The sequence below is a fragment of the Moschus berezovskii genome, chromosome 19 (assembly GCF_049115385.1).
Source record: "Moschus berezovskii isolate FMDL1 chromosome 19, NW_MosBer_1.0, whole genome shotgun sequence".
Taxonomy (NCBI): Eukaryota; Metazoa; Chordata; class Mammalia; order Artiodactyla; family Moschidae; genus Moschus; species Moschus berezovskii.
In genome coordinates this window covers 54,974,944-54,993,008 of record NC_142478.1, presented here as the reverse complement: position 1 = coordinate 54,993,008, position 18,065 = coordinate 54,974,944, and the positions used below count along the sequence as shown (strand labels likewise).

General features: G+C 48.3%; 1 protein-coding gene across 2 annotated transcripts in view; it reads left to right on the top strand.

Annotated features, from left to right (window-relative positions):
- Positions 1-18,065, top strand: part of DNAH10 (dynein axonemal heavy chain 10) — a 156,602-nt gene that overhangs the window by 131,602 nt on the left and 6,935 nt on the right. For both annotated transcript variants that reach the window (XM_088828117.1, XM_055404325.2), the window contains 13 exons: positions 1,268-1,489; positions 1,685-1,832; positions 5,697-5,976; positions 7,407-7,636; positions 8,373-8,646; positions 10,626-10,730; positions 11,135-11,289; positions 11,936-12,090; positions 14,237-14,420; positions 15,209-15,409; positions 16,398-16,607; positions 16,741-16,836; positions 17,874-18,045. In XM_088828117.1, coding sequence (XP_088684243.1) covers positions 1,268-1,489; positions 1,685-1,832; positions 5,697-5,976; positions 7,407-7,636; positions 8,373-8,646; positions 10,626-10,730; positions 11,135-11,289; positions 11,936-12,090; positions 14,237-14,420; positions 15,209-15,409; positions 16,398-16,607; positions 16,741-16,836; positions 17,874-18,045 — 2,432 coding nt within the window. The remainder of the gene's footprint in view (positions 1-1,267; positions 1,490-1,684; positions 1,833-5,696; positions 5,977-7,406; positions 7,637-8,372; positions 8,647-10,625; positions 10,731-11,134; positions 11,290-11,935; positions 12,091-14,236; positions 14,421-15,208; positions 15,410-16,397; positions 16,608-16,740; positions 16,837-17,873; positions 18,046-18,065) is intronic.

Below are 18,065 nucleotides of genomic sequence, written 5' to 3'. Positions count from 1 at the left end.
GCATGCCAGTAGTGTGATTGCTGGGTTATATGGCAGTTCTATTTCTAGTCTTTTAAGGAATTTCCACACTGAACAGAGTGTTTGTTTCTTGATGACCTTTAACCCCAAGTCCCTTCTGGACCTGTCTGGAGGAGGACCTTCTCTGTTGCTGGCACCCCTTGTGGCTGGTTCACTCCTGACCTTCACTTTTAAGCAGGTGGAGTTGCTTGATGCTTACAGGCAAGAGGATCACTGGGCCATAGATGGTCCACTGGTTGTGATACAGTTTCTAACCTGAAACCTGTAAAAATGTATGGAAAACGCTGGAAAATATTGTTTGCTTGTGGGAAACAAACCATTTTCAATATGTCTAAAATCTAGAAGGGCTTTCCTGGTGGTCTTAGTGCTACTAAGGCTCCGTGCTCCCAATGCAGGGGGCCCGGGTTCCATCCCACATAGCTTCCCATGTAGCTCAGTCGGTAAAGCATCTGCTGGCAATGTGCGAGACCTGGGTTCAATTCCTGGGTCGGGAAGTTCCTCTAGAGAAGGAAATGACAACCCACTTCAGTATTCTTGCCTGGAGAATCCCATGGACAGAGGAGCCTGGCGGGCTACAGTCCATGGGGTCTCAAAGAGTTGGACATGACTTGGTGCTTTCTTTCTTTTGGGTACCATCCCTGGTCAGGGAACTAGATCCCACACGCCGCGAACTGAAGAGTTCCCATGACACCCCCCTAAATCCCATGGCCTGATGAAGATCGAGAAGACCCCACGTGCTGCAATGAAGACCCGGCACAGCCAAATAAACACTAACAAATGAAATCTAGAAGACTTTGGCTGCTTACCAGAAGAGGCTAAATGAAACACCTGCTTTATTTTTTCTTGGTCAGAATTTTGTCACGCAGTAGGATAGGGGCTCATGCTCTGCTGGTCATGTTTATAAGGTATTAGTTAGGTGTTTGGAAACAATTCGATTACAACTTAATGCGTATCTTTGAGACCAAATGTATCCCCCAAACATTTATCAAGGTCCCTGTTAGATGCTGGGTTCTGCTGAACACCTGGGATTGAACGAAGCCTTTGAAAACTTTGGGTTCACTAGATGGGGAACTGGCAAAGTGAGTCAGTGATCCCTGTTCTCAACAAGAAAAGAATATCTCAGGAAATGTTTCCTTCTGGCGAGCTCCCTCCCGGCCATATGTCAGGCTGGTTCTTCTAGAAAGTTCCTTTGAGTTGTGCTGGAAGGTGATGACTCAGGGCAGCCCCTGCCTCCCGTCTCCTGTGCCAGGTGGCTGAATGATTTGGACGAGCTGATGCACCGGCGGGTGAAGTTGCTGGGTGACTGCCTGCTGTGTGCAGCCTTCCTGAGCTATGAGGGCGCCTTCACGTGGGAATTCCGGGATGAGATGGTCAACCAGGTGTGGCAGAATGACATCCTGGAGCGGGGGATACCCCTGAGCCAGCCCTTCCGACTGGAGAACCTGCTCACGGATGACGTGGAGATCAGCAGGTGAGGGCGACCCCGAGCTGGGAGGACCAGGGGAGCCTCAGGGCAGCGTGCAGAGCTGGCGGTGTGCCTGCCTGACCCGCCTTCACAGAGACTGCAGGGAGCGCTGACCGCCCAGCTCCCCCGATTTGGATGCTCCCGGTCAGTTCACAACTCAGCCAGAAAAGTCCCCATTTCCCCTGTCGCTGTCCCTTCCAGGTGGGGCTCCCAGGGGCTTCCCCCTGATGAGCTCTCAGTTCAGAACGGCATCCTCACCACCCGGGCCAGCCGCTTCCCCCTCTGCATCGACCCCCAGCAGCAGGCCCTCAACTGGATAAAGAGGAAAGAGGAGAAGAACAACCTGCGGGTACGGCTGCCCCTCCCTCCACGTCCTCACCATCCTGCTGCCCTGGGGCCCAGCTCTGTTCTCCCCAGTACTGCCGAGCCTCCAGCAAGGCCAAGCTGAAATGCACCATCCCGAGGCCCCAAGCAGATGGTCCCCATCCTGGTCCCTCCACCCCATTGAGTCTTGGAGGGTGGCTTGTGAACCACCTTGAATTTGACCCTGCCCTTTGCCCTGGTGACTCAGACAGTAAAGAATCCGCCTGTGATACAGGAGACCCAGGTTCAATCCCTGAGTTGGGAAATCCCCTGGAGGAGGGAATGGCAACCCACTCCAGTATTCTTACCTGGGAAATCCCATGGACAGAGGAGCCTGGTGGGCTACAGTCCATGGGATCACAAAGAGTCAGACACAACTGAGTGACTAACACTTTTTTTGCCATGTATGTTGCCTCCCAGGCTGTGAGCAACCTAAAGGCAAAGTCAGTTCAGTCAGTTCCGTCACTCAGTCATGTCCGACTCATCGCGACCCATGGACTGCAGCACACCAGGTTTCCCTGTCTATCGCCAGCTCCCGGAGCTTGCTCAAACTCATGTCCATTGAGTCAGTGATGCCGTCCAACCATCTCATCCTCTGTCATCCCCTTCTCCTCCCGCCTTCAATCTTTCCTAGCATCAGGGTCTTTTCCAATGAGTCAGTTCTTCTTATCAGGTGGCCAAAGTATTGGAGTTTCACCTTCAGCATCAGTCCTTCCAATGAACACCCAGGACTGATTTCCTTTAGAATGGACTGGTTGGATCTCCTTGCAGTCCAAGGGACTCTCAAGTCTTCTCCAACACCACGGTTCAAAAGCATCAATTCTTCGGCGTTTAGCTTTCTTTATAGTCCAACTCTCATATCCATACATGACTACTGGAAAAACCATAGCTTTAACTAGACAGACCTTTGTTGGCAAAGTGATGTCTCTGCTTTTTAATATGCTATCTAGGTTGGTTATAGCTTTTCTTCCAAGGAGCAAACATCTTTTAATTTCATGGCTGTAGTCATCATCTGCAGTGATTTTGGAGCCCCCCAAAATAAAGTCTGTCACTGTTTCCCCATCTATTTGCCATGAGGTGATGGGACCGGCCATGATCTTAGTTTTCTGAATGTTGAGTTTTAAGCCAACTTTTTCACTCTCCTCTTTCACTTTCTTCAAGAGTTCTTTGCTTTCTGCCGTAAGGATGTTGTCATCTGAGTATCTGAGGTTATTGATATTTCTCCTGGCGATCTTGATTCCAGCTTGTGCTTCATCCAGCCCAGCATTTTGCATGATGTACTCTGCATATAAGTTAAATAAACGGGGTGACAGCCTTGATGTACTTCTTTCCCAGCGTGGAACCAGTCTGGGTTGTTCCATGTCCAGGCAAAAGCAGTACTTTATTCATCTTTGCATCCTGCCAAAGCAGTGCAGGGCTGGGAGGCCCCAGCTGCTTGATCACTTTCTTTTCAGAGGGTAGGGGAGGGGCTTGATTGAGATAAAATTTGCCTACCATACAATCCCCCCATTGGAAGCACACAGTTCCGTGGCTTTTAGTAGTGTAACAATCACCAGGATCAGTTTTTAATCACTCCCCCGCAAAAGATACTATGTCCTTTAGCCATCACCACCTCCCAAACTTTCATTTCCCCTCCTGCCCACTCACCCACCCCCAGCCTCTGACAACCACTGATATATTATGCATCTCTATAGATTTGTGTATTCCAGACATTCCCAGTGAATGGGATCATGCAGCCTGTGGCCCTTTGTGACTGTCTTCTTTCACTTAGCAACATGCTTTTCAAAGTTCATTTTCCCTGCTTAGCAAATCCAACATTTTTAAAAGACTTTGTTCAAGTCCAGGGCTCAGCAGAACCCATGATCTAACGGGGGACTCGATAAATGTTTGAGGGATGCATTTTGTCTCCAAGATATGTGTTAAGCAGTAACCACGGTGTTTCCAAACACTTAATCAACACATATTGTAGTGTGTAACAGTACTTCACTCCTTCTCAGGGCTTAATAGTAGTCCATTGCATGGCTGGACCACAAACTGTTTATCTACATATCAGCTGATGGACATTTGTGTTTTTTCTACTCTTTGGCTGTCCTGAATAGTGTTGCTGTGAACATTCATGTGCAAGTTTTTTGTGGGCATGTGTTTTTAATTTTCTTGGGTGAAATCGCTGAGGCTCAATTACTGAAATAATTAACAAATTCATGATTTTTAAAAATCTTTTCCTTATTTTTTCTGGTCTTGCTTCCTGGTATGTACATGCATTTAGAAGAAGCATCCCAAGGTCGGGGGAACATCTGTCCCTAAACTTCACATATAGCTTTGTGGAATAAGTATCATTAATGAAGAAATATTTGTTGACATCCCTCTTCCCTGAGTCTGCCAGAGAGTTTTGCAATTGCCAGCCCACTCCTAGCCACCAATCCTACTCCTATTCCCATCCTATCTCTTTTTTTAAAAATAGATGTTATAACTCTTATTTTATTTATTTATTTTTGGCTGCACTGGGTCTTCGTTGCTGCCTGAGGGCTTTCTCTAGATGCAGTGAGCAGGGGCTGCTCTTCGTTGCGGTTTGTAGGCTTCTCATTGCAGTGGCTTGTGGAGCGCAGGCTCTAGGGCTTGTGGGCTTCAGTTCTTGCCGCTTGCAGGCTCCAGAGCAAGGGTTTAGTAGTTGTGGCACATGGGCTTAGTTGCCCTGCGTCGTAGGGCGTCTTTCCAGGCCAGGGATCAAACCCATGTCCCCTGCAATGGCAGGTGGATTCTTATGCACTGGATTACCAGGGAAATCTCCCATCCTATGTCTTAAGGAGGGAGGGTTCAACTTATGGGGTGAGAGGCTAAGTACACCAATGTAATAAAATAGGGTAGAGAGGGAGGGAAGAGGAAGCCCCAGTGGTTGGAATAGGGGAAGAGTTTTTACAGATCTTTTGAGGAAAGTGATCAGGAAGCAGTTGCAAGGTTTGGAGGGAAGTGAATAAAAGATTAACGCAAACATTTTCTGCATTTTGTGGGCTCAGTGTTTGGACTCTTTTTGAGGTTTTCTGAGAGATGTGATGAGATTCTCTCCTGATCACTTTTTTCCCTAAATTTTGGCTGTGCTGAGTCTGCATTGCAGCGTTCAGACTTTTCTCTAGTTGCAGCTCACGGGCTTTGTTACCCCAAGGCTTGTGGGATCTTTGTTCCCTTATTAGGGATCGAACTTGAGTCCCCTGCATTGGAAGGTGGATTCTTATATATATATAATTATTTATTAGTTTTGACTGTGCTGGGTCTTCACTGCTGCGTGGGCTTTTCTCTCGTTGCAGCAAGTGGGGGCTACTCTCTAGTTGTGGTAATGGGCTTCTCATCGCAATGGCTTCTCTTATTGCACTGCACAAGCTCTAGGGTGTGGGGGCTTCAGTTGCTGTGGCATGTGGGCTCAGTAGTTGTGGCTCCGGGGATCTAGACTGCAGGCTCAGTAGCTGTGGAGCACGGGCTTAGTTGCTTCAAGGCATGTGGGTTATTCCTGGATCAGGGATTGAACCCGTGTCTCCTGGCTTGGCAAGTAGGTTCTTTACCACTGAGCTACTGGGGAAGCCCAGAAGGTGGATTCTTGATCACTGGACCACTGGGGAAGTCCTCTCCTGCTCACCTTTGGCTGCTGAGCTGTGCTTTCGAGTAAGACTGCCCGGAGCCTGAACCTCATGGATTTCTGGGTTTATACGGTTCCACACCCTGCTTCTGTCCCTGTGCTGTTTTCCCCTCTACCTCCCTTCAAGGTGCTCACACAGCCACTGCCACCTCCAAGGATTTTTTTCCCCCTTGAATTTGGCAAGTCAGCTGATTCTTAGCCTTTGTCTCCCCTCCCTTGCAGGTGGCATCCTTTAATGACCCCGACTTCCTCAAGCAGCTGGAAATGTCCATAAAGTATGGGACCCCCTTCCTGTTCCACGATGTGGATGAGTACATTGACCCTGTGATTGACAGTGTCTTAGAAAAAAACATCAAGTTCTCCCAAGGACGGCAGTTTATCATTCTGGGAGACAAGGAAGTGGACTATGATTCAAATTTCAGACTGTATCTGAACACCAAGCTGGCCAACCCCAAATACAGCCCTTCCGTGTTTGGGAAAGCCATGGTGATCAATTATACTGGTAAGGATGTACAGAAGGTCAGTGTCAAATTTAGGCGGAGACACAATCGGAGCTGGAGGCGCTCATGGGACTTCATTTCATTGTGAATCACTCTCTAAGTCACATCTTTCATAGTCAGTCCATCAGTTCTTGGGCTTCCCCAGTGGCTCAGCAGGTAAAGAACCTGCCTGCAATGCAGGAGACCTGGGTTCAATTCCTGGGCTGGGAAGATCCCTTGGAGAAGGAAATGGCAACCCACTCCAGTATTTTTGCCTGGGAAATCCCATGGACAGAGAAGCCTCATGGGCTACAGTCCATGAGTTGCAAAGAGTTGGCCATGACTGAGGGACTGAGCACACACGCCTAGAAGTTCTTAATGAGGAAGGAACATCTAGAAGGTTCTGGGGCCCAGTAGAAGGCAATGAATTATGTGTCTTGAGACATGATAAGTCTGAACCACAGGACTCAGACATTCACACTCGGAGTCAGGTGAGACCCCTCTCTGCTGGGGCAGAAAGCTACTCTCTATTTGTGTATTTAAATATATGGCTTGGTTTTAGGTTTCCTTCTTCCTCTCAGTTGAAATCTGTTAGGAATCAAACATCATCTTCCACATTTTCTAGCTGGTCACACAGGTTTCTAGGTGGGTTAATCAAGTTTATGTAGGCTTTAGGGGATTCCGTGGAAGCCCAGTGGTTAGGACTGGGCGCTTTCACTGTCAAGGGCTTGGGTTCAATCCCTGATTGGGGAACTGAGTACCCGCAAGCCATGAGGTATGGCCAAAAGAAGATGTGTTATGCTTTCAGCAAGGGTCCCCCCAAGTGTGCTGCTAAATCACTTCAGTTGTGTCCGACTCTGTGCAACCCCCCAGATGGGATTTTCCAGGCAGGAACACTGGAGTGGGTTGCCATTTCCTTCTCCAATGCATGAAAGGGAAAAGTGAAAGTGAAGTCGCTCAGTTGTGTTCAACTCTTAGCGACCCCATGGATTGCAGCCCACCAGGCTCCTCCATCCATGGGATTTTCTAGGCAAGAGTACTGGAGTCGGGTGCCATTGCCTTCTCCCCCACCAAGTGTAGGAGCCCCAAATTTGATCTTAATGCATCATCTCTCTTGCTGTTCACCTCTCCATGTAACAGCATCCCTGTTTCAGTCTGTCCAGTATTTTTCACCTGGGGCTTTATAATGTTTTTTAATTAATTTATTTTTTAACTGAAGGATAATTGTGTTGGTTTCTATCAAACATCAGCATGAATCAGCCATAGGTGTACATATGTCCTTCCCTCTTGAGCCTCCCTTAGGAATGGTTTTGATAGAAGAGGGAGTCCTCATGTTCCTGAGATGCTGGGCCCACCCTCCTGTCATCCCAGGCACCACTGTGTAGGGGAGAACACACAGGGACCAGCCTGTTGCGGGGTTGGCAGTAAAGGGCCTCCCTCTGTCCCCCCACAGTCACACTGAAAGGCCTGGAGGACCAGCTGCTGAGTGTGCTGGTGGCCTATGAGAGGCGAGAGCTGGAGGAGCAGAGGGAGCATCTTATCCAGGAGACGAGTGAGAACAAGAACCTGCTGAAGGACTTGGAGGACTCCCTCCTCCGGGAACTGGCCACCTCCACGGGGAACATGCTGGACAATGTGGAGTTGGTGCAGACCCTGGAGGAGACCAAGTCCAAAGCTATGGAGGTATGAACTGCAGTGGATGGAAAGTACTTCCATCCTGGCCCTGGAGTCCTAGAGGTGTTCCCAGGGACCCCTGTGCCTCAGGTCAACCTCTTTTAATCAAGAGTGATAGAAAACCCAGCCCCACTTGTCTTAAGTCCAAAGAGAATTTATTCTCTTAGAAAACAGGGAAGTCCAGAATGGCTTCAGGCAGGGCTGGATCTGGAATCCAAATATCATTAAGACTCAGTGTTTCTCCATTTCTGGGCTGGACTTTCTGCTGTGTTGGCTTCCTTCTCTGCCTCCCTGTGGAGCCAAGCTTGGTCACAGGTCCCTCATGGTCACAGGCTGGGTCTGTCCCTTTACTTTCCCCAAAGAGAAGAGTGAGAATCTTCTACATCACATGCTCACCCCAAATCATTCCCATGGCCTTGGGATGCCACGTGTGGATTAGTGGGACCTGAGTCACATGCTGCTCTCCTAGAGATGGGGTTGAGCCCCACATATGAATGAAAGGAGGAAATCGTGCCTCAAAATCAAACTCAGGGATGGTTATTAGAAGAAGGAGGCACAGGGCCATGGGAGTCAAGCCACAGATACCTACCTACACCTTGAAAGAGGGTGGGAGCCCTTCCTACGAGCACCTCCTGGGTTTCTTTGCTGCCACCCTCTCCCTCACTCCTGGCTTCTTACTTTTTGCCCCTGGTTCGTAAGTCTTCCTGGTTATGGCCGTAAGTGGCAACATGCACCTCTTCTTTAGGTATCAGAGAAGCTCAAGCTGGCGGAGAAGACAGCCCTGGACATCGACCGGCTGCGGGATGGCTACCGACCGGCCGCCCGGAGGGGGGCCATCCTGTTCTTCGTGCTGTCGGAGATGGCGCTGGTCAACTCCATGTACCAGTACTCCTTGATCGCCTTCCTGGAGGTCTTCGGGTTGTCGCTCAAGAAGTCGTTGCCTGACTCCATTCTTATGAAGCGATTGAAGAACATTATGGACACGTTGACCTTCAACATCTATAACTATGGCTGTACAGGTAAGTACCTCTTTGCAATGATTAGGACCAATGTGCCCTATGTATCTGTCCATGTGTCCAAATGTTTTCTTATTATAAGAACACCAGTCAGATTGGGTGAGGACCCACCCTAAACACTTCATTTTATTTTTTAAATTCATGTTTATTGGCGTACAGTTGCTATGCAATGCTGTGTTAGTTTCAGGTGTATGGCCAAGTGAATCAGGTACATATATACACTTTTTATGATTCTGTTTACACATAGGTCATTACAGAGTATTGAGTAGAGTTCCCTGTGCTAGACAGGAGGTCCTTATTATCTGTTTTATACATGCCTGTGTGCATAAGTTTCTTCAGTCGTGTCCGACTCTTTGAGACCCTATTGACTGTAGCCCTCTAAGCTCCTCTGTCCATGGGGATTCTCCAGGTAGGAATACTGGGATTGGTTACCATTCCCCACTCCAGGGGATCTACATGACACAGGGAGCAAACCCATATCTCTTATGTCTCCTGCATGAGCAGGTGGGTTCTTTGCCATTAGCGCCACCTGAGAAGCCGTTTTATAAATGTATGCGTATGTCAATCCCAATCTCCCAGTTTATCCCTCCCTACCTCCTTTCCCCCTTGGTAACCGTAAGTTTGTTTTCTGTATCTGTGGTGCTCGTCCTGATTTGTAAATAGGTTCATTCGTGCCAGTTTTTAGATTCCACATAGAAGCACTATCATATGATATTTGTCTATCTCTGTTTAATTTACTTTGTTCAGTATGGCAATCCCTAGGTCCATCCATGTCACTGCAAATAGTGTTATTTTGTTCTTTTTTTCTTAATGACTGAGTAACCTAATCACCTCGTAGAAGTCCTGTCTCCAGTTCCAAGGTATGGGGCATTAGGGCTTCAACTTATAGATTTTCAGGAGACACAATTCAGCTCATACCAGTTGGGCAGGAAAAATGTTGAGGACTATTATTCCTATAGGTCTCACTTAAGTAACCCTTCTAACACATATAAAGTAGAATTCAAATCTCAGATTTTGACTTACACTTTTTTTTTTCCCAGGACATATTTTTTCTGGTTAAAAAAAAAAAAAGAACTCTATTGTTTTGCATCTTCCTATTCATAAAGAGTCTGTTGATGGAATGAGCCTACTCTGTAAGAGAGACTGGCCAAATCTGGCCCACTGTATGCTTTTGTAAATAAAGTTTTATTGGCACACAGCTATGCCCATTTCTATACATATCTGTCCATGGTGGCTTTCACAGTACAGTGGCAGAGTTGAGTAGTTATGACAGAGACTGTCTAGCCTGCAGAGCCAGGATAATTCACTCTCTGACCCTTTATGGAAAGTTTGCTAATAGCTTCTTTTCTACTGTAAGAATTTTTGCTTTGAGTTTTGGGTAATTGACTAACACGTCATTCAGAATGTATCTCTGAACCTCCATCTTACTGCCCTTCATCAGCTTGGGGACCCACCTCCTCTTCCCAGGAGGGTGTAGTAAGTGCTGCCCAGAGACATGACCATTTCTGATACATACAAGTGAGGGTCACTGCCCACTGCACTTTTGAGCATGACTGTCAGTTGAGTTCATGTGTTTTTTGTTTTTGTTTTTTGGCTGTGCTGGGTCTTAAATGCGGTGCTAGGGCTCTTCCCTGCGGTGTGCAGACTTCTCCAGTTGCAGCACGTGGAATTCTCTCTAGTTGTGATGGGTGGGCTAGGTTGCCCCATGGCATGCGGGACCCTGGTTTCCTGACTGAGGATTAAACCTGTATCCCCAGCATTGGAAGGCAGACTCCCAACCCCTGGACTACCAGGGAAGTCCCCAAGGTCAGTTTTTGTACTCAGATACTCATGGACACCAAATGCAAAGACGGTTAAATGTACATAACTGTGCAGTTGAGGTGTTTCATCTCATTTCTCTGAAATGTAAGCAAGTCGTGCATAGGAAACCCAGTGTTTAAATGCATTTGTTTTATCCAGACCCATCTGTTGTTTCTCTTCAGGGTTGTTTGAGAGGCACAAGTTACTTTTTTCTTTCAATATGACTATCAAGATAGAACAAGCAGAGGGGAGAGTCCCCCAGGAAGAATTAGATTTCTTCTTGAAAGGTAATGAACTTGTCTCGTTTCCTGCTTGCCAACTCCCTGGACCCACAGTGCACGTGCGTATGAGTTTGTTTGCTAAACAACAGTGGTAATTTTCCATCCTTAAAGCCTGACTTCCAGTAGCACTGCTTTAGTAAATGTCTCAGTTGACAGTTCCAGCCTCACATATGGTTCTAGTTAATTTAGAGCAACCAGGCTCTGCCTTAAGGTTACCCTGATACTGGAAGCCACTCAGAGCTTCCTGGCTTGAGTCACAGACATTGACAAGGAAGCCAATGCCCCCTTCTCTTTCCAACGCATTTTGAGAAGAGAATTTCCCCCAAGAGTGAGAGAAGTCCCAGTACAGAGCTGCTTACGCTTCCTGGTGTGTTGATGTCAGCCGTTTACGCCTCTCCTATTGTCATTAGGAAACATTTCCCTGGAGAAAAGCAAACGAACCAAGCCCTGTGCTTGGTTGTCTGACCAGGGATGGGAAGATATCATTCTTCTATCAGAGATATTTCCGGACAACTTTGGGAATCTTCCTGCTGATGTGGAGAAACATCTGACTGTCTGGCAGGAGGTGAGCTCATGTTCCCTTTCTGCTCCTTCCCTTCCTCGCGTGTTGGCAATCTCCATGCTTAATCTGTAGCCTAACTCCTTACAAGTGAGAAGATATGCCTCTGAGTGACTCATGCAGAGGGTGGCCAAGGCCCTCCACCTCCCTGATGGAATCCTCCTTTATCTGGTTCAGCTAGTTTTGTGGGAGAACCATCCATCTTTCTGTCCATATGTTTATCTCTCTGTCCATCCACCCTTTCATCTATCCATCCACCCATCTGTCCATCTGTCTACCCATCCATCCATCCATTTATCTATTAATATCTGTTCATTCATCCATCCATTTGTCTATTTGTCCATCTGTCCATCCATCCATCCATCTGTCTATCTGTCCAGCCATCCATTCATCCAAGACACTTTCTGAGCCTCTGTGGATTGACTGTGTCCATTGATGGGCACTGGGGACTCAACGACTCAACAGTGAATAAGACTCAGTTCCTTTCTTTCTAAAGTTCATAGTTTTGGGGGGGTAAAAAAAATGACAGAGCTACCTAAAATTGCCTGTAAAGTTCATCCCTTTACAGAGGCTTTTGGGACCTTCACCTAAAAAGGGGGATCTATCTCATTTCTGAGTTGATGCCACCATGCATATTCTTTGCTTTCCCCAGTGGTATGACCTGGATTCCCTGGAGCAGTTTCCATTCCCTCTGGGTTACGATGTCAACATCACCCCTTTCCAGAAGTTGCTGATTTTGCGCTGTTTCCGTGTGGACCGGGTGTATCGGGCCGTGACCGACTATGTGACTGTAACAATGGGAGAGAAGTAAGTGAGCTTGTGTCTGCTTGGTCCGTTCAGTGGGGGAGGACACCTAACGTTACCTCCTCCTGCTCTCACGGATGGCAGGCGTGGCCAGCTCCGGAGAGCACAGTTTGGTAGCCACTCAGAAACAGCGCCATTCAAGAGAAATACAACATGAACCACTTTTGTAAGTTCAAGTCTTCTGGTGGCCACATTCAAAAAGGAACAGGTGAAATTAATTTTAGTAACAGTTATCATAAGCACATAACTATAGTACATTACTATATAACAATGTCATATATAAATAATAAGTATTAATAGTAAATAATTGTATGGACAGGGGAGCCTGGTGGGCTATAGTCCATGGGATCCCAAAGAGTTGGACATGACTTAGCAACTCAGCAACAACAATTAATAGTAAATAAGTGAATTTAATTATTAAATGATACAAATGGACTTATTTACAAAACAGAAACAGACTCACAGACATAGAAAGCCGACTTATGGTTACCAAAGGGAAAAGGTGGGGAGGGGGAAGAGATAAACTAGGAATCTGAGATTAACATATACACACTATGATATGTAAAATAAATAAACAAGGACCTACTATATAGCACAGGAAACTATATTCAATATTTTGTAATAACCTAGTTGGGAGAAGAACCTGAAAAAGAATATATATATTATAACTAATCACTTTGCTGTACATCTGAAATGAACACAATATTATAAATCGGCTAAAGCTGAAACTCCAATACTTTGGCCACCTCATGCGAAGAGCTGACTCACTGGAAAAGACTCTGATACTGGGAGGGATTGAGGGCGGGAGGAGAAGGGGACGACAGAGAATGAGATGGCTGGATGGCATCACCGACTCGATGGGCATGAGTTTGAGTGAACTCCGGGAGTTGGTGTGGACAGCGAGGCCTGGCATGCTGTGATTCATGGGGTCGCAAAGAGTCAGACACGACTGAGCGACTGAACTGAACTGAACTGAACTGATACTTCAATAAAAAATTTATAAAAAAGAAACAGGTGAAAATAATTTAAATAACAATTATAAGTATATAAAATTTAATATTTGAATATATAACAATATAATATAAATAATATGTATTTTAATAATATATAATTGTATTAACTCAAATATTAAAATCTTAACATGTCATTAGTGGAGATATTTTGAATTTTTTTGGTATCAGGGCTTTAAACTCATACAGCACAATACACCACATCTCAGTTTGAACTAGCCACACTTCAAGGCCTCAGTAGCCACACGCACCTGATGGTTACCATATTGGAAGCTCTGGAATCAAGCGCAAAGCTGGATGGGTAACTTAGGATATGTGTGTACTCAGTCGCTTCAGTTATGTCTGATTCTTTGCGACCTTATGGACTATAGCACGCCAGGCTCCTCTGTCCATGGAATTTTCCAGGCAAGAATACTGGAGTGGGTTGCCATCCCCTCCTCCTGGGGATCTTCCTGACCCAGGGATTGAACCCAAGTCTCTTAAATCTCCTGCATTGCCAGGAGGGTTCTTTACCACTGGTGCCACCTTGGAAGCCTGTGACAAACTCAAATATGCCCCCGTGGCTGGCAGGTAATGGAAACGAGTGAACGAGACTGCATAGGGACAGGGGCAAACTGGAGCGGTCAAGTCCCGGCCAGTAGCTCCTTAACCTCTGCTGACTGATGCCAGGTGGTGGTGGGGACCCCGATCTCTGACCCTTCAAAGGAAACTAGAAATTTGGATTTCTACACAAAATCTCCCAATCTTTATGTGCTGGCAACTAATTTTTTAAAATCTTGATGGCCATTCAGGACATGCCTGTGAAGCTGCTGGTGTGGGACCTCTGGGTTCAATGCCCAGGGCACGTCCACCTGGAAGGTTGGCCCATCACAAGGCACCCAGCTCAGAGCAGGTCTCCTGAACCCAGCCTGGATGTATTGGGCTATGCAGAGAGGTCCCTGTGATCTAGGAGCTGACCATCCAGTGAGTAAGATGCTTGTGAACACTGGATACCTAACAAGGAAGGCTGAGCAAAGAACAACACCAGAAGAGTAGTCAGAGGTCTTGGATGCCGGCAGGCAGAGCTCTGGTCACACTGGCCAGTCCCTTCCCAGAGTTATCCTCCCAGGAGCATTTTCCAGTTGTGTTTCTTTCCCCAGGTACGTGCAGCCCCCGATGATCAGCTTTGAAGCCATCTTTGAGCAGAGCACCCCCAACTCGCCCATCGTGTTCATCCTGAGCCCCGGCTCGGACCCTGCCAGTGACCTGATGAAGTTAGCTGAGCGCAGTGGTTTTGGGGGCAACCGCCTCAAATTCCTTGCCATGGGTCAAGGTCAAGAAAAGGTAAATTGTTGTTGGAAGCAACATGCCCTAAACGTGTTTGAGGTCCCCGGAATGAATTCACCAATGCCTGGCTTTAAGCCAAGAGTGCCACCCACATGCCAGCACCATGCTTTTCCGGTCTAAGGAGCAGGAATCAAATGTCACAGCGATGATGACAATGTGAACAGTAGTTAGTTCTAGAGCTGACCTTCTGTGATCGCCCGGGCTTGCACCCGTATGTTGCAAACAGTATGTTTTTACTATTTCCAAAGCACTTTTTAAAAAAAAATAATTAGTCTGTGCCGGGTCTTATTTGGGGCATGCAGGATCTTTAGTTGTGGCATGTGGGATCTAGTTCCCTGACCAGGCTCAGATCTGGGCCTCCTATATTGGGAGCTTGGAGTCTTAGCCACTGGACCACCAGGAAGTCCCTCCAAATCTGGTCATCATCGCATCTGGTGATCATCTCCCTCGGCCCTTGCAACAACCCTGTTTTGGATCAGGCTGTCACTGGTGGTTGCCGGTGGCCAGGCCGCCCTGTCAGGGGGTAGGTGCCACTGTGTCTGAGGTTGGAGCTCTGGGTGCCGAGGGAGGCCAGTGAGTGCAGCCCAGTGGAGCTGGGTGACCCTGGAGGAATGCTCAAGGGCTGTATCTTCAGAGGCTCCCTCTGCAGCTCCGGGACCACCAGCTCCTTTGTGTCTTCTGCTGCAGTGGCCAGCAGGTTTTAGGGGCTTGGGGAGGGTCTGGGAGAGCACGGGGTGGTGCTGCCTTGGGGCGCCGACACTTCCCTTCTGTCTCCGTCTGAGCAGGTGGCCCTGCAGCTGCTGGAGACAGCGGTGGCTCGTGGGCAGTGGCTGATGCTGCAGAACTGCCATCTCTTGGTCAAGTGGCTGAAGGATCTGGAGAAGTCCCTCGAGAGGATCACCAAGCCCCACCCCGACTTCCGCCTGTGGCTCACCACGGACCCCACCAAGGGCTTCCCCATCGGGATCCTGCAGAAGTCCTTGAAGGTCTGGCTGTAGGATAAACAGATGCGCCCATGGCTCAGTTCCTCAGTTTGCCTCCCAGTTTCACTGCATCTGTGTGTGTGTAGGATAGAGTTGGGACCCCTCGCACCCCTTTTCCCTATTCTGTCTCTCTCTTCAGAGATAAGCACTGTCCAGAATAAGGTGATGATCACTGGTTGACAGTGATGATTCCCAGGCCTGTCTTTATCCCTTCTGCATGTCCCCAAAGCATGTGTCGGTTAGTTTTCACAGACTTCACATTTATTAAACCTCTTTTTTTTATCTCTAATGATTGGCCCGCCCACAGAACCTGAGTGCTTGTGTGCAGAAGTTTCAAGGGGTTTACAGGCTGTTTAATTTAGTCTTCGGGGACATTTTGGGGAAAGGTTTTATCATCTCTCTCTGCCTCTGGGATGGGTAGAGGGAAAATGTACCTTCTTCTCTTTTACATTTGAGGATCCCATGAATCAGAAAGAAGTTTAAAGAGCCTTCCTGGGCTCATTTGATGAGTTAGGGCAGAGCTGGAACAACGTCTAGGTTGGGGTGTGTGTGTGTGTGTGTGTGTGTGGCTGGGCTGGGTCTTCGCCGTCGTGCATGGGCTTCTCTTGTGGAGTGCATGCTCAGTCACTTCAGTTGTGTCCGACTTTTTGCAACCCTATGGACTGTAACCCGCCTGGCTCCTCTGTCCGTGGGATTCTCCAGGCAAGAATACTGGAGTGGGTTACCATTTCCGCATGGGGTTAATTGACCCATGGCATGTGGGATCTTAGTTCCCCGACCAGGGATCAAACCCTTGTCCCCTGAATTGGAAGGTGGATTCTTAACCACTGGTCACCAGGAAAGTCCCCAATATCTAGGTTTTGTTTTGTTTTTAAACTCATTCGCTTGGGTCCTTGACTTTCACTGTTAGGGAAACAGGGAAGACGCCCCGTTAGGATGGAGAGAAGGCCATTCTGGGGTCTCCATCCCCATCTGTCTCCCCTCCTGACAGGTTGTCACTGAGCCACCCAACGGGCTGAAACTCAACATGAGAGCCACGTACTTCAAGATCTCTCCTGAAATGCTGGACCAGTGCCCGCACCCTGCTTTCAAGTCCCTGGTCTATGTGCTGGCATTCTTCCACGCGGTGGTGCAGGAGAGGAGAAAGTTCGGGAAGATCGGCTGGAACGTGTACTATGACTTCAACGAGTCTGACTTCCAGGTGAAGATGCGGCTGCTGCCTCCGCCCGGGGACATTCCTCTCTCAGTGGTTCCTGCCCGCGTTTTCAGAAAACGGTCAGAGCCTGGATGGCTGTGGGTTTGTGGATACCCAGGCCTGTTCCTCCTCTTTTAAGGTCTGCATGGAAATTCTGAACACATACTTGACAAAAGCCTTCCAGCAGCATGACCCTCGGATCCCATGGGGTAGCCTCAAGTACCTCATCGGAGAGGTAGGAGCATCCTGGGGACCCTCTGCACCTCTTCACCCCCCACCCCCACTGGGGCGGGCTGGGCTATGGCCTGGCACCCCTGGTCCATGGCCTCTGAGCCCTCTGGGACTCCTTCTTTAAAAAAAAAAAAAAGATTTATTTTTGGCTGTGCTGAGTCTTCGTTGCTGCTTGGGCTTTCTCTAGTTGCGGAGAGTGGGGCTACTCTTCGGTGCATGGGCTTCTCTTGTTGTGGAGCGTAGGCTCTAGGTACACGGTTTTCAGCAGTTGCAGCTCCTGGGCTCTAGAGCACAAGCTCAATAGTTGTGGCACACGGGACTTAGCTGTTCCATAGCATGTGGTATCTTCCCAGACCAGGGATTGAACCTGTGTCCCCTGCTTTGGCAGGCGGATCCTTTATCACTGAGCCACCCAGGAAAGCCCTGGGACTCTCCTCTTGCTCCCGCTGCCCGTCAGTCAAAGGCTCCTGGGTCCCTATGAAATACCTCAGTTCATCAGTCCATTATTCCTCATTCTAAGTGAGCAACCTTCACCTGGGGGCCCTGGACTTATTGTCCTGGGGACTCATGTTCCCCACCTAGGATGCTTCAGGCACATCACTGGAGCCCTGCTGCTGCTCAGCTGGCCTGGAGGTCCACTCTGGAGGCCACGACCTTATACAGCGTTTGTGGGAAAGCTTCCCCAGTGGCCTGCACGTGGCTCAAACAGAGACATCGCCATTCCAGAGACAAAAGGGGCTGCTGATTTCCTGTGTTGTTTTGTTGCTTCTTCGCTGTGTTTTGGGGAGTTTGGCCAATTGCACACTGGCTCCCAGCATTTCACAAGAACTGCAGTCAGGGCTCTATGAGTCTGCACACAAACCCTCTTGTATATAGCAGCCCAAAGGCACTGGGGGTGAGTACGGTTTGAGCTTCACGGTGGCCAGATGGCAGGAGTCTCACTGAGGGTGCATCTGGGCTTGACCCTGGGCTATCTGCTGGGACCTTAGGCTCACCCTGGAGGTCTGGGTTCCCACCGGCTCTCACTCTTTTTACCGTCAGGTTATGTATGGAGGACGGGCCATCGACAGCTTCGACCGGCGCATCCTGACCATCTACATGGATGAGTACCTGGGAGACTTCCTCTTCGATACTTTCCAGCCATTCCACTTCTTCCGGAATAAGGAAGTGGACTACAAAATCCCCCCGGGGGATGTCAAGGAAAAATTTGTTGGTGAGATTTCTCAGTCATTA